Source organism: Rutidosis leptorrhynchoides, chromosome 2, assembly GCF_046630445.1.
Source record: "Rutidosis leptorrhynchoides isolate AG116_Rl617_1_P2 chromosome 2, CSIRO_AGI_Rlap_v1, whole genome shotgun sequence".
Lineage (NCBI taxonomy): Eukaryota > Viridiplantae > Streptophyta > Magnoliopsida > Asterales > Asteraceae > Rutidosis > Rutidosis leptorrhynchoides.
The window spans coordinates 321555951-321581179 of NC_092334.1; the positions used below are offsets into that span (position 1 = coordinate 321555951).

Consider the following 25229-nt stretch of genomic DNA (forward strand, 5'->3'; position numbering starts at 1 on the left):
AGGGAATTTGATATTAACGCCGTCTGGAGGCGTATGTTCCACTTTAATGAATTTCACGCCAGTGGAAATCATACATACTTAGATATAGACAGAGCTGAACTCCGGGTGATTCATAGATTCTTAGCAAACACAATTACACAAAGGGGTAAGAATAAGGAGAAATTGACCGTAAACGATTTGTTCTACCTCAAGTGTATTAGAGACCCGAGGAGTTTCGTTAACATTCCCTATTGTGTTGGTTATTATCTCGCTAATGTAGTTTCGGGGATGAAATCGGGGAGTATTATAGGTGGTGGTATTTTCATTACTCTCATTGGAGAGTATTTAGGTGTGGATAAGCACCAAGGGGGTCCAATGAACGAAATAGAGGACGAAGGAGAAACTATAAGTTCAAATCTTTATCACGGTGCAAGGGTATTATTGATGAGACGTGGTCGGGTATATCGATACGAGGGACCTCAGCGACAGGTAGAGAGAGGTTCGAATGACGAGATGGAGGAGGCGAACAACATTATAGGAGTTGTTCGGGAGACTGCTCTTGATTTAGGCGTTCGTATGGAGGATGAATACATGACGAACTATGATAGGCATATGCAGTACGAGGCATGGCAACGTCGGAATGACTACGAGCATTCCCGGCAACGAGAGCATGGCCGATGGGATTATCATCAGCGCCAAATTATAAGCCAGTTGCAGCCTGGCGAGATGTATTATCCGACCCGACCCGCATACTATCCCGCACATCAGCCAGAAATGAGACCACCCTATGATTCATATGATTATGACGCAGCATACCAGTTCACCTATAATCAGCCATGGAACCCGGACGCGAACATGAATTGGGATCCATATCCTAATTTTCCTCCTAACCCACCTCCTGGTCAGTAGAGATAAGATGGTAATTTTTATTTTTATTTTAAACACTTAACATTTTATTACGTTTATGTAATGTTTGATATTCTTATTATTATTGTGTACTAATATTTTTCTTATAGTTTGAAAGTGGGATGCCAAAGTTCCATTTCAAATTGCATGTATGATTATATTTGTATTGTATGTATTCTCTTTTATGCACAAAACAGGGTAAAACAACGCGTTTTCAAAGACTGGCATTAAGTTCAGCAAAAGCAAGTAATTTTGACGACAATGATGCAAAATATATGTGAAATAACAACAAGACGGAATGAACAAATGATGTGCACCATTTATCATTCAGCAAACAAACGCCAATATATTTGGAAACTTTGGTAAAAATTTAATCATTTTCACACAAATCACCCTCAATAATTTAAATTGTTACTGATTTCTTGCAAATGAGGACATTGCAAGATCTTAAGTGTGGGAAGGGGTTAAATTCTTTCGGATTTTAAAATTTTTTTTTACTTTATACACTTGGTTACCATTAAAAATACTAGTAAAGCAGTAGTTGTATTAGAATCTAGTGCTCTCTGATAATAAAGAACAGCCCTAGTCTTATATACTAACTACTCAATTCTAGTAAAATTTTAGTAAAATTTTTCAATTAAATGAATTCAAATCATGTTTATACATATTTATGAACGATAAAACTAGGTTTTAACACCGAAATTATTGTTACCTCGGAAAGGACATAAATTGAGAAACAAACTAAAATGTTAAAATTCATTTAAAATGGAATAGAGGACGATAAAAAGAAAAAATAAAAAGCCAAGTGTGGGAAAATTTACCAAGTTATTTTAAACATATGTCACATATATCTGTAACAAATAACTGAAAATACTTTTGCTTTGAACTAAACTAAACTGTTTTACCCGATGAAAGAAAAGAAAAGATGGATCTACACGATGAATCAATTCCATCATTAAAAGGAAGTAAAGTCTTCCGAAAAAAGAAACGCGCTTCTTGATTTAGGTCATGAAGTTGTCGTCCAGACCAGCTGTAGGTTGACGAAAAATCTAGAAAAGTCATCACTAAAATCAGCAGGAAATCCACGGACCTCAGCATTAAACAGGGTCGCCAAGTGGTCAGATTTATCCTAACCATGAGAAGGATTTATCTCGTACAATGGGGGGGCACCATGCAAATTAGCTGGATAAGACTAATGAATCAGATCCCCAGAAAGGATAATCTCCTTAAAGATTAAAAATCAGCTTTTAAGACTGATATTACTCAATCCTAGAGATTGACCTTAAAGATTGAGAATTACAAACTCATGGAATTCAATGATATCTAAACTCGAGCTTAAACGAGAAAATATTTTGAAAAAAAATTATAAACCGATTTGTTTTCTGAAAACCCTATTTTCAATGCGTTCATTACCATTGAACGTAAAATCCTAGGAATTCACCTGGAATTCATTAGGTCACCTGAACTAAATCGGGTGTCAACCGTAAGAACGGTGGTTGCATAACATGGTCAAAGACAGGACTTTGTGCCAAACCGACAAATTATAAGGGTGAGCTTTACTATTGCTCCTACCAAGGATAGTAATTGCATCTGACACGTTATAGACCATAATCAAAAGCATGTCACGGGACATTGCCTTAACAGTTGCTTGTTCAACGCTTTCCTTTACAACCGGACGGTAGTTTGCCGAAAGGTAATATACGGAACAAGTAAACTGGACGTGTTGCTTTCCAAATACAAGGTTAGCAAGTGGGTGACACAAAACCGCAAGTTTTGAGCTAAAATTTTCAAATCTGAAACCCACCAAACCCACAAAAATATTTTGCAAACACCGGTAAAGGGTTATTCCGGAAAACTTATCTAGGGTAAAAACTAGATTTAATTTTCAAAAGATCAAATGTTTTCATAAAGATCCAATTTCCTTAATGGATCTAAATTTTTATAGTCATGTGGGACTGTAAACCATATCGTTACTTCCATTGTTTATACCGCCGTATAGAAATCACTGATGTACAAAGTGTGAAGAATAAAGAAGTGATTCTAGTATTTCAAGACAATATTGCTTGAGGACAAGCAACGCTCAAGTGTGGGAATATTTGATAATGCTAAAAACGAACATATATTTCATAGCATTATTCCTCAAGAAAGACAAGCTTTTAGTTGCAATTGTTCTATTTACAAGTGATATTCGTTTAAATAATAAAAGGTGAAGACAAAAGACAGATTCGACAAATTGAAGACAAAAAGGTCCAAAGAGCTAAAAAGTACAATACAATTAAAAAGGTTCAAAATATTGATGAGGAACGTCTCAAAATGACAAGAGTACAAGTTACAAGACGCAAAGTACACGATATAAAATAATACGCGAAGACGTCCGAAAATCCGGAACCGGGACCTGAGCCAAGAAGAAACGCCCGACGCAACGGACCAAAAATATCTAGTCTACTATGCACAAGAATATAATATAATATATATATAATTATATATAATTATATATTATATTATATATTATTATTATATTACGTCGGCAAGAAGAAAACAAATCAATTTGGCTGGATCCAGGGTGGCCATGCGACTCGCATGGCCATAGGCACAAATCCATGCGAGTCGCATGGAGTGAAATTGCTGGTCAGGTCCTATATAAAGCCAGTTTTCTGCCGAGTTTTAATCATCTTTTTTCTTCCTCTTCATACGTAAAACTTATATTTATATTTATAATTTATATTTTAATTTTAATTATAATTCTAATAATAAGGGTATGTTAGCGAATGTTGTAAGGGTGTAAGTCGAAATTCTGTCCGTGTAACGCTACGCTATTTTTAATCATTGTAAGTTATGTTCAACCTTTTTATATTAATGTCTCGTAGCTAAGTTATTATTATGCTTATTTAAAACGAAGTAATCATGATGTTGGGCTAATTACTAAAATTGGGTAATTGAGCTTTGTACCATAATTGGGGTTTGGACAAAAGAACGACACTTGTGGAAATTAGACTATGGGCTATTAATGGGCTTTATATTTGTTTAACTAAATGAAAGTTTGTTAATGTTAATAAAAAGATTTACAATTGGGCGTCCCTATAGATTACCATATACACTCGATCGGACACGATGGGCGGGGTATTTATATGTACGAATAATCGTTCATTTAATCGGACACGGGAATGGATTAATAGCCACTAGAATAATTAAAACAGGGGTGAAATTACATTCAAGGGTAATTGGTGTAATTGTTAACAAAGTAGTAAAACCTTGGTTTACACGCAGTCGATAACCTGGTGTATTCATTAAACAAAGTATTAAAACCTTGTTACAATTCGAATCCCCAATTAGTTGGAATATTTAACTTCGGGTATAATAATAATTTGACAAGGACACTTGCAATTTATATTTATGACTGATGGACTGTTATGGACAAAAACCAGACGGACATATTAAATAATCCAGGACAAAGGACAATTAACCCATGGGCATAAAACTAAAATCAACACGTCAAACATCATGATTACGAAAGTTTAAATAAGCATAATTCTTTTATTTCATATTTAATTTCCTTTATTTTATATTTAATTGCACTTCTAATTATCGCATTTTTATTGTTATTTTATTTAATCGCACTTTTAATTATCGTACTTTTTAATTATCGCAATTTTATTTTATCGCATTTTTATTATTCGCAATTTCATTATCGTTATTTACTTTACGCTTTAATTTAAGTCTTGTATTTATTTTATATTTTACATTAGGTTTTAACTGCGACTAAAGTTTTAAAATCGACAAACCGGTCATTAAACGGTAAAAACCCCCTTTATAATAATAATATTACTTATATATATGTTTGTATTTTTATAAAAGTAAACTAATATAGCGTTGAGCTTTGTTTAAAGATTTCCCTGTGGAACGAACCGGACTTACTAAAAACTACACTACTGTACGATTAGGTACACTGCCTATAAGTGTTGTAGCAAGGTTTAAGTATATCCATTCTATAAATAAATAAATATCTTGTGTAAAATTGTATCGTATTTAATAGTATTTCCTAGTAAAATATAAACTATTTTATATACACCTCGCAGAACATCATTAACCTTAAACCATGAATGAAATAATTTAAAGGGGATAGCGCCATTCGGGTGATCCCAATCGCTGTTCAAAAAAAAGGGATAGCGCCATAGTCGAGAGATTCATTTTTCAAAAGAATCGGGCAATGATCTGACCAAATGTTAGACTGAATAATTCCCTATAAAGAAGGGAATAGATTCAAAAAACCGGTCAAAAACCAAGTAACTGTCAAGCTTTGCACGTTGATTGAATGGCTTGTTAAATCTAGTGTATTGGCACCCTCCAAGCGGAATGTCAATGAGATTACACGAACCAATAAACTCGTTGAAATCAGCAGCATCAGAGGCATTAAATCGAGCATCATATCTCTCATCCGGAGAATGAATTGAGTTAAAATCCCCAAAAAGCATGTAATTGCCCGGGTTATTCAAAACAAAAGAGCTGATAAAATTCCATAAATTTTTCTTCCTCGTCCTCGATTCGGGAGCCTATATATTAAGTAAAAGCAAGTCTCATTACATCTAGAGAAAACCCCTTTAACAATGAGGATATTATCAAATGAGATAACCCTATTACAAGAAAAAACATTAAGATCCCACTAGGGTTAGAATACCCCCTGATCTACCAGAAGCACAAGAAAAAGCAAATTTAAATTGAAAATTTCCCCATAAAGCTTTGAAGGAAGCATGGTTAGCAGTCGATAACTTAGTTTCTTGAACACCAAGGACTGAAATAGCATGATCCAAACAAAGTTTACAAATCCAATGCTGTTTAAAACCAAAATTCACCCCTCCTCCAATATTAATTAACATAAAATTAATGAGATCGTGTTGAATCCACGCAAACTGAGCACAACCTTTTTATAATTCTCTGGAAAAATTTTGACATCGTAACCTAGTACATCACCAAAATTTAGAAACCTATCAAAATCCGAGTTCGATTTACAAGCATGAGAATCAGCACTAATCAAGGGAGAGTGGAAGCGAACACCATTGAAGCCCAGTGATTTAGAAAGAGAAGTGTTTGAGGAATTCACATCTTGCTATTTTGGAATGCTATTGACTTCTGATATGACTAAAACGGACGGTTTAATTTATGCGATGTTGCTAGGTCGCAAGATGTCAGAATCAGCTATCAGGAGAGGAGCAATAGTTTTAAATTTATATTTAGCAGGGCCTAAATCGTACTACTACTACTCCTATTTATGGTGAGTAAGGGAAGTATGACATAGGGTCGAATTTTTAAGAAGTCGGTAGAATAGAACCTATTTGACTTAAGATAATCCTAAAGTAGAGGATTAGTTGTGAATTACCTAATTTTAGGTTCTCTAGTTTATAAGATGAAGTAAAGTAAATGCGATAATATTTGTAATTCAGATAAGGTTAAAGCAAGTGCATACTATGATTTCGTTAGTTACTTTGCCGAGATTATGGAGTGCTGGCTCTTGGATAGGTAGTGACCTTGTATTTATTACACTGGTCCTACCGCCCCTGTCATAAGATATGTCACTGGGTAATGCGTTAGGCTTGAAGATTCTGAATAGACAGCAACATCCCATACCCCCGACGCCCGTGCAGCTTGACTACAGACATACATGTTCAAACGGCTCATCCGAATGAGCGACTCGGTTAGGTGACACATTAACGTTTCAAAAGGTCTAAACTTTCTTAAGCATAATGAAGTACAAGGTATTCCATATCCGAGAGACACAATGTGTGTCGATGCTTTCATTAATGATTGATTTTAAAAGATAGTTAGGCCCTTAAAAAGAGTTTAACCATAAAGAACACCATGGCCAAGTCAGTGTGACTTCCATGAACACGTTCAGTTATTCTATCGGTCCAATCCTTTATGAGTTTAAACAAACAGTTCCTTAATTAACTATGAATCCCTCAAGCGGAGTGTAATACTTGAGACCGCGTTATGGTAAAGTGTACTAAACAGCACTGACTGAGTTTCGGGGCCTTACTTAGCAGAGGTACAGCTTGCAACAACCGTTGTGCTTTAGCATGCACGTATGAAGTTTATATACTTGGTGACTACACTAGCATGGTCTATGACTGACAACGTACATGGGCCTAATTAGATGTTTCACTACGAAAGAGTCATCAGCCAGAATCCAAAGCTCGGTGGACTTACTACAACCGGTGTACCTCAGTCAAGCTTGCGTTGTATCTGATAGACATCTCTTACCAAGAGGTGACACGGATAGTGTACTCTGAATCGGGATTCGCGACTTCCCAATAACAGAGCCAATAACAACGTTCTATTAGTTGGAAAAGTGATTAAGTTCAAAGCATAATTGGAAAGCATCTCCATAGCATACACAAACCATAATATTATTTTGGCATTATAACTAACTACATCATAGCATACACTAAAGATAACTACTCGCTAACCGTAGTAACAACATCATAAATCAAAATAATGAAAGCCATTATATAAAGACAAAGGATAGAAGTACTAGTAGATTAAACGAGTTCTGAAAATACAAAAGTGACAATTTCAAACTCCAAACCGCTCCTAATACAATCTTCGGCATTCTTATCCGGGTACTAGTCTTCCCGCTCAGAGTCGAAGACCTTGAAAGTATGACTAATTATTGTAGAAAGAGAGAGAAAGAAGTGAATTGAAGAGTGTGTGAAAAAATATATGACAAATGGCCCCTTTTATAGATGAATTTTGGCTAGGAAACGGCTAGCAGGTCGGCCTGGCAAGCCGGTGCCATAAGCCAGCGTGGGTGGCCGGTTTCAGGCAAGCCGGATACCATGCCCGTTTCCCATGCCCGGTGTAGGTTGATCAGGGCAAGCCGGCTCCACACTGGAAGGCCGGTGTGGCAGGCCGGTTTTGGCTTCTAGTCTGCTGTTTGCTTGGATGGTCTTGCTCGTTCCTGGGATCGTAACTTGGTTTCCGGGGTCGTAACTTGTCTTTCAACATTTTCACTCTAGAATCTTCGTTTTAGCTCCGTTTCACTTGATTCTTTTTGTATCGTCTTTGTAATTACGTGATCTTCAATTTTAACTAACAAAGCGAGTATTTTGACGATAAAGTTTGGAACTTTATTGTTTTGAGGCCTTAATATCAGGGTGAAAACGTGACTTTTTAGCCGATATCAACTTCCTCATCAATGATCGAATTTGATGCACCATTGGTTGGAGGATCAACAGGTTGAAACACAGGATGCTCGATCGGAATCTCACCCATATTGGTCCCAAAACCTTCTTCTTTCTTGGCAACGTTTTCAATAACAGGGGATCGAGCCCCAAAAAATAGTTTCGGGTATTTCCTCGTCTAAATAAACAGAAGCAATAGACGGATTATATTCTCCAACAAACTCATCCGATTCAATTGATGATTCATCATCCTCATTATCCAAAATAATAGCATACCAATTAGCATGCTCCCTAACAAGAACCTTCTTTTGCTTATTCTTAACATTGACAAAAATAGTATCATGAATATAGTCTAGGCGCTTAGTGATAACACGTATCTTCCCACAATCAGAATCATACGATTTAAGAGAAAAAACATGATAACCAAACAAAAGTGCTACATTCTTATAGATATCTTCCATCCAAGCACATGAAGGCAAACCTGCAATATCAAGACAAACCCGCACCTTCTTGAACAACAAAATATTAATCATACCTTTTCCATTCGACCAGGTACGAGATTATGGTCTCATTGTTCACAAAATAATTCAATGTTTCCTCATTGGAAAAGACAATGTCAATCCAAGATCCACCCAGATGGTGGATATTAATGTCCACGAATCCTTCAATGATCCAGATACGCTTGATATGTGGCAAAAATTCAGGGTTTTTAACTCTGACAAACAGAAGGAGAGGGACATCTTTAGGTTTAACAATATCATAATAAAAAATATTGATGGATTTGATCGGCTTCTGAATGGATTTTACGTTCCCATGCAAAGAAGAAGCATAAGTTTTTGAGGGCAAAGGAGGAAAGGCTTGGAAATTCGGAACCCTAGAAGGATGAATCGATGGTATTGCTTGTTTCGAATCAGCATGAGCTTTTTTCTTCAACAATTCATCACGACTAAATCTTGCAATAGTAGCGTGGAGATGAAAAATCCTATCCAAAGAGAAGACAACCTGAGGGTTAAGGAACGTACTGATTCCACGATCAAAAACCTTACAAACGCAAAACGACAGGTATGTTTGGAAAGCTTCTGAGCGATGTAAACATCCAAAACAGTGCCATATTCCTTATAGAGATTTCTTAAATCATTGATGCCGAATTCATGTGGAAATTACATATATAAATGGAAGTCGCGACCTTAGCAGCGTTAATATGATCTTCGCGTGAAGGCATAACGACGTTTGATCCCGCCGATCGAAAACTAGAGGAGAGATCAAGATTGCCGCCGATTGTCAGAGAGGAAAGATTTTAATTTAGGTCATAATGTCATATTACTTTTTTTAGTTATATAATAGTAGAAAGTTTTATAACATTTTTTAAATATCCAATGAATATCTAATAACCAGCTTAATCTATTTGATTTGGATATTCATGGATAAATTGAATTTAAATGTATATGAATATGAATTTGAATGAACAAAAACTAAATAAGTATAAATATGGATATAGTCTTATTATACACATTCTAAATTCAAGTTCAAGTGCCCTTCTTGCCATTTGATTGATCCAGGTTGCTCACCTCCTCTCACAATAGCCACTATTCACCAACTGACACCACTTCAAACGAAAGAAAAAAAAAAGGTCGGTGAAAAAAAATGAAGAAAAAGGCGCCGTTCACTTCTCCATACCCATGGCCATACCTTCTCATGTTCAGCCATACCCCTTACCTTCTACCTCATCTCCTTATTCATTCTCACACGTTGATTTTACCCATTTCTTATTTTTTTTTTTTCTCTACTGAAACGCTAGGGTTCAAGTCGCCGGCGTCCGTTTTCTTTGAGATCGGCTTCTGCTTCTTCAAATCAACAACGTCATCATATGCGATTTACTTTTAAACTTGGTAATCGTTTAATCTCTTTTGAATTTACTTTGACCGTATTCTTTTTGATAGGTTTTAAGCAGTTTGAGATCTGAATCTGTTTAAATCATTTGATTTTAGGACTGCTGTTACTTTGACCGTATTCTTTTTGATAGGTTTTAAGCAGTTTGAGATCTGAATGTTTAATTCGTTTGATTTTAAGTCTGTTGTAGCTCTAATTACTGTTATGTTGATGTAATTTTTAAAAAATTTGGGCCGGACGCTGTCAATAACCGTCGGCCACCGCCTACCGGATTTTATAATTGGGTCTGAGTTTGTGATACTCTACCTGATCCGTCTACTAGGTACGAATTGCTTCATGAGCTTCGTACAATATATTTATATTAAACTTACATTTTAAGGTGAAATTTCAATTTTATACATAACATGTATGTATGATATATGGTTTGCTGAGTAGCCATAATTTCACTAATGTACAGCTGTTACAGGTAACAATTATGTCTTCTTAGCTTTAAAGATTGACCAAGTCAAATTAGATATATTTTTATGTTAATCTTTAAATTTTATACTTGCGACATCAGCCTTTTCCTGCGCAAAGAGTGTTGCACGTTTGCAAACGGGGAGTATGTGAAAGCAGGGCTCTTTTCTTGGTACTGGGATCGTAATAGATAAATTGGGGGATATTTTTTTGCAGGTATTAATTAAATGTATTAATTAGGTGCTGTTGTTGTGGGTCAATTGGGTAAGGTAAAAACTAATTTTTTTCTAAAAAGGTACAAGATTGATCTGCTTGAATGGTTTAAAAATGAACCGAATTGAATTTGTATACACATAACATGCAACATTGCTTTATTCAGCAGTTGAGATAATTATGATGAGAACATATTTTCTGTAATGTTAGTTTACAGACAAATTATTCATACAAATTTAGTGAAACATGTTTGGGTCAAGACAGCCATACTAAAAGTTTATTCTTTTTGATGATATGTTAACCCAACCATTTTTCCACCTCTAGCTAATAGTTTATGTTATTTAAGTTGGTTTGAGGTCGTACTTTTCGTAAGGATTTGAGAAAACACAACATGGTTTTGTTATATTTTGGATTATATGTTTTCTTTTTTGGTTTGCATGGTGAAAAGGGAGCTCAAAATTTGGATTATATTTACAGATATGACAATGGTGGTTATTTTGGCCCGGGTACTTATGAATGGGTCAATTTGGGTTGTGTTTTATAATTTCAGGCACTGGATGGTTCTGATTCTGAAGAGCCTAAAAAAAAGCTCAAGGACATAGTCATGCAAGCCACCAGGTATGATACTTTGAAATTATTATTATAAAACTTTGTAGTGTTTGTGAATCTTTAATTATGATTTATGATACTAATTATAGATGATAGATGATTGATGATAAATGTTAATTATGGATTTATTGTGATGGGACAGGGAACAAAGATTCAAGAGGGTAACGAAGAACTTGAAAGTGGCACGATTGTTTACGACATGGATCTCAAAATTGTAACATAAAACATTGAACTATATTACCATTTTGGATCTCCAATACGCGATCGGTAACCATTATTATCTTTCAGACACAACAACCAATTTTATAAAAGACTGAATGTGTAGATATGTAATGTGCTTTACGTAGCTTTAAATCTTATGTCAGGTATTTTAGGTTTGTAACTATTGTGTTTTTTTGTGGTGTTTTTTTTTTCCTTTGGTATGTTGTTATAACTGATTGTGGGTTTCGCAATGGCTAATAAGTCTGTGGAAAGTGTGTATAACAAGTTTGTCATCTTGAAAATTAAATCTTACTTAGTAGTACTATAGTGCTGTTGTTGAACCTTACGTGAGGGCTTTACTAACTCAATCATGTATGGATTTTGTGCCAGGTCCTGAGTTAAGCTGTCCAATGACTAGGATTTGTGAATGTAACTAAACGTTTCTTCCGCTGCAACATCATCAGTTAGTAGCAGATTATTTGTGTTACAAAATAGGTTAAGTTTCCATTAGGTGTTTAATTTTTATTCATATGATTGATCAGATAGATTATATATTGATTTGGTAAAGAAGAGTAATTAGAATTTACTTTTGGTTTTCAATTTCAGATAAAATAAGAAGGCTTGATTACCTATGAAGGTGCAACTGATGCAAAAACAGGGGAACGTGGGATGATTTGGAGGCAACGATTACTAATACGAGTAGGTATGATTTCGCCTCTTTATGATTCTGTTCAGTTTGTTCTTGAACCGAAGTCCATTACTTTTGTTTTTTATTAGTTTTTTGTTGAAGAGGTTTTATACGCGTAGTTGTATTAGAACCATCAGCTGCAACTTTCAATGAAAACACCACTATGAACGATACCTGCATGTCTGTTTATTACTGCACAATGAATTTTCCCCTACCGTTTTTCTATCACCACATTTTTTGTGCACTACAAGTCTCATTTGTTGAAAAGGTACTAAAAATAGCATGGTTAAGTCTTCTGGATTCAACCGGTGAATGCATCATGGCTCATGCTACTCTTGACGCAATTCGAGGTATGCATATATTTGATAGCTCAATATATTCCATGTACTCTCTTTAGTTTGTTTACTTAGTAATCCATATTCCATATATTCCATGTACTCTTTTTAGTTTGTTTAGGTATTTTAGATTGTCAAAGAGAACGGGAGACTCAAGTTTCTTTTAGAGATACTATTCAGGTTCAAATTCTCTATGAATGGAACTTTTGAGTAGGATTTGTTCCCGTTATCTATGACGTCGTCAGTGGTTTCTCGCACTCAAATATTTCTCTTTATCTTTCACTTTAGCTTAATGGTTTAGGTTTGTTGTATCATTTTTTTTATTAATTTTATAATTTTGTCTTTATTATTTGAAACACATTCTTCTGGTATGTAATGAATACTCTGGCATGTAATTTAACTATGTGATATGACCATTAACAAATGATGGTCGTTTTAATCGTTACAGCCTCGCACGTATTAAAATCTCGGCTATAAAGAGTAAGGTGACCAACATTAAATGATCACGTAAGCTTAATTTTCTTTAAATTTGTATCCTTTGCTTCTTTTCATATAATAAGTTAATCTTGAGTTACATTGATTAAGGGAAGCATGACAATTGAACTACACCCCTTTTAGATTGGTGTTTCGGACAACTATTTTGTGGATTGTCAAATGAAGCAAAAGAAGAAAAAAGAATGGCACATTCTTGAAAAATGAGGTGGTGTTATAAAGAATGGAGTCAGTTATGATGAATGGCATATCCTTTGCTTCTCATGTAGTCAGTTTTTGAGTCGTCTTCTATATTATTTTTTTCCGCTTATTAGTTTAGATATGAAGTATGCTGTTTTATTGTTGTGTTTAATGTCATTGTTGACATTATGATTATTGTTTATTCGAATATAGTTCTTAATACACTTTATAAAACTGACTAGAAGTAATGTTCCATCTCATACAGGATGTCCAAAAGAACCTGAGTCACTCTTAACTTTAATACCTATGATTGTATGTAGTTAAAATTTCTGATATGTACGTCAACGAATGACTGTCGGTTGTGTAGGATGTATAATTGTTTTTCGTTGTAGTTTGTATGCCCCAAAAATCAGCAGGTAAAATGTGCCGTGCAAATTAATAGCTAGCGTTAAAATCGCATAAACCTTAGAGCAGCAATGCGCGAACCTTCAACTCTTGTTCAATTCATATAAGATCTATTGTCATCCCTAATTGAATGATGTTAATATTTAAAATGGATAGTGATATTTCTAAACCCGTTTTTAATAAATTCACTCGAATTTAATAGTATATCTTAAATGATAGTTTACACAAATTTACAAATTTATGTTATAATTTATTTGAGGCTATTTAAAAAAGATATCATTAAATTGATGTGCATATATTGATAATTAAACTTGAAAATATCATCTGTTTTAAAAATAAGCAAAGTCTCATACCACTCGCTTGAACATATAAAAAACTAAAAAATATAAATAACAAAAAAATAAAATTAATTTAATTTCTTTTGTCATAGGAGGAGTTAATAGTTTTTTTTTTTTTTTTTTTTTTTTTTTTTTTTTTTTTTTCACAGGTGGAGTTAATAGCTCAGCTCGAGAAACAGAAATAGTCAATTTACACACATAAAACACATTGGTCATTATCAATCATAAAGGTATGTATATGTATGTATTTGGATTAAACAAGTGAAGTAAATGAGCAATTGATATTGTGGGTTTGCTTTTATCGAGTCTCATCTTCAGTTTACTGAAGCTCAAAGATTGGGCTTTTTTCAACATATCCGGATTCTAAAATTAGGGTTCTTCCCCTTTCACCCATTTTCTTATTTCCCATCATTCTTTATGGATCCAAGGTTTCATCTTTATATTATATTTTGTTCCTGTTCTTCTTGATTTTTCTTCTTATGTATGACTGCAGACAGCTACATTGTTGGGTTATTTTCCTTGTTTTTTCCCAAATTCCATCTGGGTTTGATTTATATTGAACTCAGTTAGCTCCTTTAATGTTCAAAACTAATAGTTGTTTTTGGAATGTTAAAAAGTTGATTCCTTTTTTACTTTTTGCTGCTGTTGTTGTTGTTGGGGAATTAGGGTTTGGCTTTATATGTAAATAAGCCAACTTTTCTATTTTGTTGCATATGAACTAACCTGATTTAATGCATCTTTCACTATGGAAACCAATTTCTCACTGTGCTGCTTTAATTTTGGACAAAAAAACCAAAAAGAAAAATGGGTCTGAAAAAAACCCATATTCATCTGATGATATCAAAAACAGCCCATCAATTCTTAGAAAATTACAAGAACATAAACTTAGAGAAGCACTTGAAGAAGCTTCTGAAGATGGATCACTTTTTAAATCTCAAGATATTGACTCTGAATCATCATCAGTCAACAATCAAGACGAAAAATTCGGACGATCTCGATCTCTCGCACGACTCGAAACTCAAAAAGAATTCCTCAGAGCAACATCACTTGCAGCCGATCGAACATTCGAAACCGAAGATTCGATCCCTGATCTTCATCAATCGTTTTCGAAGTTCCTAACGATGTATCCAAAGTATCAATCTTCTGAAAAGATTGATCATTTAAGGTCAGATGATTATTCCCATTTATCAGATTCTATTCCTAAAGTATGCCTTGATTATTGTGGATTTGGGTTATTTTCATTTTTGCAAACTGTTCATTACTGGGAATCATCAACATTTAGTTTATCTGAAATAACTGCAAATTTGAGTAATCATGCTTTGTATGGTGGTGCTGAAAAAGGAACTGTAGAACATGATATAAAGACTCGAATTATGGATTATTTGAACATACCCGAAAGCGAATACGGTCTTGTTTTTACTGTTAGTAGAGGGTCTGCTTTTAAACTTTTAGCCGAATCGTACCCTTTTCACACGAATAAAAAGTTGTTAACGATGTTCGATCACGAGAGCCAATCGGTTAATTGGATGGCTCAGAGTGCTAAAGAGAAAGGTGCGAAAGTTCAAAGCGCTTGGTTTAAATGGCCAACGCTTAAACTATGTTCAACCGATTTACGAAAGCAAATTTCAAACAAAAAAAGGAGAAAAAAAGATTCGGCTACGGGACTTTTCGTGTTTCCTGTTCAATCTAGGGTTACGGGTGCGAAATATTCGTATCAGTGGATGGCATTAGCGCAACAAAACAATTGGCATGTGTTACTGGATGCAGGTGCGTTGGGTCCGAAAGACATGGATTCACTCGGGTTATCACTTTTTCGACCTGATTTTATCATCACGTCGTTTTACCGAGTTTTTGGGTTTGATCCAACTGGATTCGGGTGCCTGCTGATAAAAAAAACGGTCATACGAAGTCTTCAAAATCAATCGGGTCATGCGGGATCCGGTATTGTGAAGATTACTCCCGTTTTTCCGTTATATTTTAGTGATTCGGTTAATGGAATCCCGGGATTAACCGGGATCGAAGATGATGACGTCAGCGGAAACGGTGAGTCAACATCTGAAACGGGCCGGCCGGGCCCCCAAATGCCTGCATTTTCTGGGGCCTACACTTCAGCTCAAGTGAGAGAAGTTTTTGATACCGAGATCGAGCACGATAATGTTTCTGATAGAGATACGAGCACAGTTTTTGAAGAAGGTGACGGTTTTTCGGTTGGTGAGGTTATGAGGAGTCCTGTTTTTAGCGAAGACGAGTCGTCTGATAACTCGTTATGGATCGATTTAGGGCAGAGCCCGTTAGGGTCGGATTACGGTGGCAACAATAAGAATCTGGGTATGTCTCCGTTACCACCGTTTTGGTTCACGGGTCGGAACAAAAACAAGCAGTTATCGTCTCCTAAACCGACTTCAAAGATCGCTAATAGCCCGATTTATGACAACGAAGCTCGAATGTTGTCGTTTGATGCAGCTGTTATGTCGGTTTCTCAAGAATTAGACCGAATTAAGGAGGATCCGCAAGAAGATCACGTTAACGAGGCGACGAACAATACTCCGAATCATCACCGTTTTAACGAGATCGAAGAAGAAGAAGAAATGGAAACGGGTCGATGGGAAAACGGGTCGAGCTCGAAATTGGCAAAAGAGAGTGCGATAAGGCGGGAAACGGAGGGTGAGTTTCGGCTTTTGGGAAGAAGAGAAGGGAAACGGTTTTCGGGTAGTAAACTTTTCGGTGTCGATGAGATTGAATCGCAATCCGAAAGCAAAGGAAGAAGAGTATCGTTTACTACCGAAGATCATATAAAAAACGGAGAGTTTTTAGTAACGAATGTTGAAGAAGAAGATGATTATATTAGCGAAAACGATTATGGTGATTTGCAAGAATCGAGTAGGAGAGAACCCGAGATCACGTGTAAGCATCTCGATCATGTAAACTTGTTGGGTTTGAATAAAACAACGCTTCGATTGCGTTTTTTGGTCAATTGGCTTGTGACATCATTACTTCAGTTACGGATACCGGGTTCAAACGGGCAAGAAAGTGTGCCGCTAGTCCGCATATACGGGCCGAAGATCAAATATGAACGTGGTGCATCGGTTGCGTTTAATGTTAGAGACCGAAAGAAAGGTTTAATAAACCCTGAAGTGGTTCAAAAGTTAGCTGAAATAAACGGGATTTCGCTTGGTGTCGGTATACTTAGTCATATACGGATCTTGGATAGCTCCAGATTGAATAATGGAGCTCCAAATCATGAAGAAACTACACTTTGTAAGCCGATGGAGAATGGGAAAACCGGGTTTATTAGAGTTGAAGTGGTGACTGCTTCGTTGGGTTTTTTGACGAACTTTAGCGATGTTTATTATCTATGGGCTTTCGTTGCAAAGTTCTTGAATCCGAAGTCTAACGATGAAGATAACGGGCTTTCGACTGTTGTGGAAGATGAAGAAGAAGTAGAAGAATAATGTAAAAGTTGGTTTGTGTTTTTGAGGTTTAAAAAATGTGACATTGTTCAGGTGCAATAGAGAAATGGTTAGTATTAAAAGGTGCTAACATTTTATTTGTTCATTCATATGTTTTTATTTGCTTAGTGATTATGATATCGTATAGCTTTCGGATTTTAAAACAGTTCTAATAGCACTGTCTCTAAAAATCGAAATCGAATGAACAAAAACAAAACCCCTTCTGCTTCATATGATGATCTATGTTCATTATCCTTTTAATTTTGTTTGATAGAACTTGGTTTGTTCTTTCAGTTTTGTATCCACTTGGGCAACCAAAAGTTGTAAATTGTTATGAGTCAGTTAATGAGAATTTGAGTGGATTATGATATTTTGATTGCAAATGGAATTGAAGAGCATCTTGAAGTGGAAAACGTACTATTAGTTATTATAGCTTTAATAACTGGTAGGCCATAGCTAGCACCATTGTTTGCCATGTATATAGTTTCATATGCCTTTTATCATTGCACCACCACCACTCCTGATTATAAAACATCAAGCATTTAATTAAATATAAAATATAATTATGTGTAATACTCACTAGCTTCTCCAAGTTTGATTTTAATTGATAAGAATTGCAACTTTAGGTGAAAAGATTGGCATAAAAGTGAAAAACTTAAACTAATGGAGATATACTTGATGACCTATATTTTAATTGTAGCACATTGTCAAATTTACATGGTGACAAAATACAGTTGACCAAATAAAGCTTTGCAAAAGCCTTAGCTTTTTTGGTAACCCACATATCATAAAAGCTTAACCGTTACAAAATTGTTTAATAATTAGTACCTGATATTCTAATAAGAGACGATGTAATAGAGTCTGATACATGCTCGGTGCTGATAAAATCGAAATAAGAAGTGCTATAAGCTTTGAATGAAAGTTCGGATTCTAACATCACAAGCGACATATATTGAAATTATTGATTACAAGATTTAAGCTGCATATATTAGAGTAAAAGTACTCGCCCTTCTCCTTGTAACATGCTCAAGTTAAATCTTATTTGTTTACATGTTATACAAACATCTAAATATTGATATGAATACAAATTTATTATTTTTTTTGAAAGCTAGGTTTGGAATCACTAACTACGATCGAAAATCGCCCACCCAATCATTTTCCACTCACACATGCGTTTCCGGGTGGAAACCCAAACCGCATAATAGAGACTCGATCCATCAATCCATATAGACATGTGGATTGAGCCGAATTACTGTGTACGGGTCAGTAAAATCTCCCTCACGAACTTTTTACGGAGCCAGGGATCGATCCTCTAACATGCCTAATACAAAATTGTATTTTATTCATCCAAATCCGTGATGCTGGCGACTTCATCTTTTAACCTTTTACAATCAACTTAACCATAAGGATAAAACTTTTTTATGACTTCAAAGTTTTCGACGCATCGATTCAAAAGAAGCTGTACCACATAGAACGCGAGTCTTCTCTTGAAGTAAGTTGTGTTGTTGAATTGTTCGCACATTTTACCCTTCGCTAAATTATAATCAACTAACTAAAACTCGCGACTTCGCTGGATTATACATAAAGATTTATGTAAGTTCTCTAGATGTAGCATTGCTCTTCAGTGCGAAGTTGAACATTTAAGTCCGAATTCCCTTATATTGTTTTATCATTTTTATTAAGTTTATCTTTGAGAAAAGTCTCTTGGCTTTTTCGGTGGTGTATGTGAAGATCTTTCGCACCATCATTCATACCTCAGTGAACATGCAACCAATAAAAACACAATAGAAGGGATTCCACAATAGGCAGCTCAGATGTGTTTAATAAAAAAAATAAAATTGTATATATTTAGTACTGGAATTATACATTTACTAAGGGGGCGTTTGGTTCGTGGAATTTCGGGGGATTTGCATCTCAAATCCCATGTTTGGTTGGAGGGATTTACATTTCAAATCCTATGAAATCCCATAGATGAAGGATTTGAAAATCTTTGTATATATGAGGGATTTGAAATCCAATGTTCTAAGATTTTACGTTTACGATTTACGTCTCGCGTTCATGTTTCGGGTTCGCGTTTCGGGTTCGCTTTTCGGGTTCCCGTTTTGGGTTCGCGTTTCGTGCTCGCATTTCGGGCTCGCGTTTCGGGCTCGCGTTTTGGGCTCTCGTTTCGGGCTTGCGTTTTGGGTTTGAGTTTCGGGTTCGCGTTTCGAGTTCAGTTTCGGGTTCGCGTTTTGGGTTCGAGTTTCGGGTCCGTTTCGGGTTCACATTTCGGATACGCAATTCGGGTTCACGTTTCGTGTTCGCGTTTCAGATTCGAGTTTCGGGCTTGCGTTTAGGGTTCACATTTCGTGTTCGCATTTCGGATTCGCGTTTCGTGTTCATGTTACGGGTTCGCGTTTCGTGTTCCATTTCGGGTTCGCATTTCGATTTTTGGTTCGCATTTTGGTTTCGGGTTCGCGTATCACGGTCACATTCCCGTTTTGGATTCACGTTTCGATTTCACGTTTGCGTTTTGCGACCGCCTTCCCGTTACGGGTTCGCGTTACGGGTTCCATATCGGGTTAGCATTTCGATTTCGGGTTCGCGTATTACTGTCGCATTTCCGTTTTGGATTCATGTGTCGATTTCGGGTTTGCGTTTTGCGATCGCGTTCCCATTTCGGGTTCGCATTACAAATTCTGATATTTGAAAACCTCGAACCAAACCGAACATAGGATTTCAAATCCTGTGAGATTTCAAACCCTGAGAATTGAAATCCTTGAACCAAACGCCCCCTAAGGATATACATTAATAAGGACAAGAGTCAATGATTCCCTCCCATTGGCTCTTGTCTACTATTCACCTTTTTTTTCTTCTTTTTTCTATATTATTAAATTTTTTTCCCCTCTCTTCCTTCTCTATTTTTAACCCCTTTTATATTACTAAATTTTCTCAAGTTTTCTTCCTTTTTTTAGTAATAAATAAAACCATTTTACGCGCATTACTCACAACTTTCTTTTGCGATTTTTCTTTTATTTTTAAAAATGCATTCCACTGTTATTTACAATTTTTTCTTTATTTTTAAATTATTAAAAACCATTTTCAACAAAGCGGGAACTCCATAATTCTTGTTCAGACCAAACGGAAAGCATTCTCTCTTTTCTTTTTTAAGTTTAGACTTTATGTAGGTTGAATGACTTTCAAACCGCCTAACCCATATCTCTTATTTATTATTTTTTGTTAAATCCAATAACAAAATAACAAAATGACCATTTATATTACTAGCCTTTAAGAGCCCGTGCGTTGTACGGCAACTCTTAATCAAACAAAGTGTAAACGTACATATTATATCAATTTACGGTATGATAAAGATAGTATGATAACTAATCCATGAATATAATGAGTTGAGTATACATGATATGGTACATATCCTAGAAACACAAATTGGGTTTGATTAAGAGCCCGTGCCTTGCACAACGACTCTCAATCACACAAAATTGACCATTGCCTTCTCTTGTATATCACACTACATTAACAACAAAAACACATAGTTAGCATAATGGTATCCTTTAAAAATTTATCAAATCATAACTCGGGCTAACTTATGAAAAATAAGATTTCTCTACTTTCTTCCTCCGACTTCTTTAGCCATTTCCGGCTTCTCCACTTCATCATAAGTACGAAATCTATAATTCGGGCTAACTTATGAACAAACTCAAAGAGTGCTTTAGAGTTTAGACTAAACAATACTATGTCCAAAGAGAGTGAGAACTAATTCGAAAAAGTAACTTTGACTTCAAAAGTTAATGTTTGATAAGTTTGTGCAGTAATGTTTTTCTACCTGGCCAACAAACCAAACCAAGCAAATCTGGCAGGATGAGTTTCACCAACATAATTTATAGCTTGTAATAAGGATGCAGTTGCACTAACATAATGAAGTCATTAACATGGTTACACAACAAAGTAATGACTAAGTAATACATATAATATTAGTACAGTAACAACTATAACAGGTTCATTAACAAACTATAATTCCATCAATAATACATCATTAAGTGATTAACGGGGTATTGACAGAACACAATACCACTATACCAGTGGTGGAAGTATAATTTTAGAACATACTTAAAACACATTTTCATAAAGATGTACAATACCTTGTAAAATTTCTCAAACAACTCAGCCCTTCGAGGCAATCGTTCTTTAAGCACATCGCTACCATAACAGTTAACTCCCACAAAATCAGATTTCGTACATAACCCAGCTTATTGACCCACCCATTTTGCTACCTCTAGAAGAAACAAATACATTTGTGTACCTTAAATACCCAGGAGAGAAATGTTAAAAAAATATTTTGGGTGCAGTTCATATGAACTTCCTTGCTTATCTGACTCAAAACTTTCTCAATAGTGAAAAGTAGAATGGTTAAGAAAGTGACCAAGTCAGGTTTAGTTCAGCTTAAAAACATATATTCTTGAAATAAATCTAATACTGTCTAATCTGTTGTTAATTCAACTATCATTTGCTGAAATAAATCTACCCCTGTATTCACTTCTGATGTTAATTCCACTATCATTTGTTGAACATGAATGATAGAATTGTTAACAATGAATCCAAACCCAACATAATAACTTAAATCGAAACAAACGAAGAACGAAATGCAAAGAAAGCCATACCAAATTATCTGAGCCGTTAAGCACCTTTGGAATCAGTATGACCAAGAAATCAACAGAGTCTAACGATGAACCGATTATAAGACACATCCCAAAGAGTGCAATAACAAATATGATCATCTGATATATCCAAAGTCGAACTGAGGTTAAGAGAAAAAAGTCAAATACCAATTATGCAAACCATATATAATCCTAAACACCAATTAGCTACAGTTGTTTACTCAACAACTATACGAATCAACATATGCAATTTTATTAAAAACAACCATACACAATACACATATATCAACATAGAAACAGAAATACATACAATTAACATAATCATATTAAACTAACTAAAATCAATATTTGTTCAAAGGAAAAATTAAGTTAAACAAACCAGAGAGGTTGATTCTTTACCATTATGAATTCGAAATAAAGCATCACCCGAAAAAGAAGACACAACGACCAAAATTCGAAGCATAAGAAAGCATTAACTAACAAATTGGACAAATGTAACTGTAAATCGTCTTGCAAAGCTGGCTGTAACTACCAGCATCGACGACAAATGCCCAACGGAACAACCATCAGCGCAGACAAATAAATAAGCGACTAAGAATGAAGCGAAAAACATCAAAAAACAATAGAAAAGGAAAGTGTAGATTATAAGAATTACCGATGGTGCAGCACGAGCCTCATGATAAGTGTGCAATATTGCATACTCTCTTATTCACGAAAGTAGATGCAAAAACGTGAACGCCTCAAAGATTGCCCTTACGGAGAGGACAACGTGATTATCACAGACATTAACTTAATATAAAACTGGTTTAATCACATATAGAAGATTCTAATTCAATCATTAACTTAATATAAAACTGGTTTAATCAGCCATGATTATGGCTTTTAAAGAAATCTTTAATCAATGGTAATCTAAAAAACATAGGTTTTCTCTTTTATGAACAATAATGCTTAAAATTGAAAATTGATATTCAAGACCTAATTCCATTAATTAACAAATACACGTATCATTTAAACCGAAAAACAGAGCCAAAAAAAAAAACCTATAAGCAATTAACAATCAACATGGCAAATAGATTAGTAACGACGACGATAAATAAAATAATCTAAAAACTGATACATAAAAAACATACGGATAATGGTTGCCACTAATCGTTTGCCATCGTCTGCCAATGATAAAGGACAGAAACATGAATCTGGGTAAACAATCGATTATATTAACCCATCGACAATTCGAATCAAAGTAACCCTAAATTTAATACAAACGAAATTCGAATCAAAGTTTATATCATTCTGCGTGTAATTGATTCGCCGATTAATTTCTAGTATCAGCATCCTATAAGATTGATTGTAGAACCAGAAACCTGCCGATTGGATTTAATTGGGGTGAGTATTCTTGGAGGAGAGAAGGAAGAGATATTTTGATTATCGATTTGATTTTTTTCTTTTTTTTATTCGGATAAAATGCATTCAGGTGGTGTTTTGATGTCCACATGTATGGTAGCAGAATTTTGTAGCATTTGAGAGTGTTGTTTAAAAAATCCACGTGGAAAATAAAAAGGTGAGACAATGTCAGTCTTACATGTAGGATTTGAATTTCATATTTGTAAAATGTAGAGATAGGTACAAATTGATTAGAAGTGCCACGTGTAACAATATGAGAAGGCCCACCTTCATTTTCTGTTTCACTAAGAATAATGGTTCAATAGTTCATACATAAATAACTCTCTCTGAAAGATTTTTTTTTTTTTTTTTAAAAATAGTAATTTTAATGAAGGTTCTTGCAGAAAAATCGTTTTTTTTATTACAAAAATGGTAAAACCGAAGTTTGAAACTTCGGTTTTGCTATTTCCGAAGTTTGAAACTTCGATTTTTGTGCTTTTTGACCATGTACCCCAAATCCGAAGTTTCAAACTTCGAATTTGTTTTGTTTTGTTTTTTTTTATATTTTTTTATCCTATGCCTATATAATATGTTACTCCATTACTAATTATTTTTATAAGTTTAAATTTGAAATTTAATTGGATGACAGCGAAACTTTAATCATCATCATTCCTTTTCCCAACTTGACAAAAGTTTACGTTTCCCAGGAGACTTTTCAGTCTTTTTATTCAACCCATGCATTCTCTTTCATCTTCTAAAACTCTTTTTCATGTGAAATCACAAATTTCATTCCTAATATTCTGAACAATATATACATGGCATCAAAAAACACGGACATCCTGTTATCTAACTGTTTGAAAAAAAAAAAAAAAAAAAACAAATCCGAAGTTTGAAACTTCGGATTTGGGGTACATGGTCAAAAAGCACAAAAACCGAAGTTTCAAACTTCGGATTTGGCAAAACCGGAGTTTGGAACTTCGGTTTTACCATTTTCGTAACGAATTTTGTAAAATTTCCATTTTTGCAAGAGAGGTTAATAAAATTACTATTTAAAAAAAAAAAATCCTCTCTGAAGCCACAATTTTCCTATTTTTCAAATTATCAGTTCTCATTCTTCTATCAAATGGTGGAAAGGTTAATTAAGAGTTAAAACATATACTTATTGCTATGAATCATCCCCAACCATCATGATGTCATTCTCGGTATCACTGTATACAAGTTGCCATCTTTTTGACACCACGTGAAGTTCACCTAAATTTCAAACATATTCTATAGTTTCTCCATTAAAATTTCATTACAATTGAACCGTGTTAAATCAACAACCCTGCCAACATCAATTCCTTGCATATGAACCTGCAAGAAGTTATTGATACCCATCAAATACTAAATTTTATGGCAATTATTATACTTCAAAATAATAATTTGCAGTTGTATGCATGGGGTCAACACATAGTATTACGTTTTCTTAAGTTTCAAACTCGGGATATTAAGAACTAAAAAATATACCTTGATGGAGCGTTGGATTTCCCTGTGAACTTCTGAGATCTCATATATAACTATTTATATAGGATGGTTAAGATTCTGCATCTTGAGTGCATATTGGTCTTTCATGATCATCCATTGGTCTAGACATAACCAGAGGTGAAGTTTCACCCATAGTTGAGTGTTCGAGACTTCGAGTCACTTGATTCCAAATAGCTTTTGTTTGTCTCTTTTTAATACTTTCTTTATCGCCAGCAAAGGGGTTCATATGATTCTGTTACTCTTTGCCCTATATTAGACCAATAGGTAGAATTGGTGGAAGCATGAGGCAACAGAACATTATTTAATGAATATATACCATGTGCATGTTGTTGGTCAAATTAGTGGAAAGCTTAGGGA

The 25229-nt window shown here is 34.9% G+C and overlaps 1 protein-coding gene across 1 annotated transcript; it reads left to right on the plus strand.

Moving 5' to 3' along the window:
* The first annotated feature begins 14166 nt into the window (after nucleotides 1-14166).
* LOC139891860 (uncharacterized) lies at nucleotides 14167-17422 on the plus strand. The gene has a single exon (XM_071874879.1). The coding sequence runs from the start codon at nucleotides 14599-14601 to the stop codon at nucleotides 17317-17319; it is 2721 nt and encodes a 906-aa protein (XP_071730980.1). The 5' UTR covers nucleotides 14167-14598; the 3' UTR covers nucleotides 17320-17422.
* The last annotated feature ends 7807 nt before the right edge of the window (nucleotides 17423-25229 follow it).

Coding starts and splice junctions, on each gene's coding strand:
- LOC139891860 (XM_071874879.1), top strand. CDS start 14,599: ATGCATCTTTCACTATGGAAACCAATTTCTCACTGTGCTGCTTTAATT.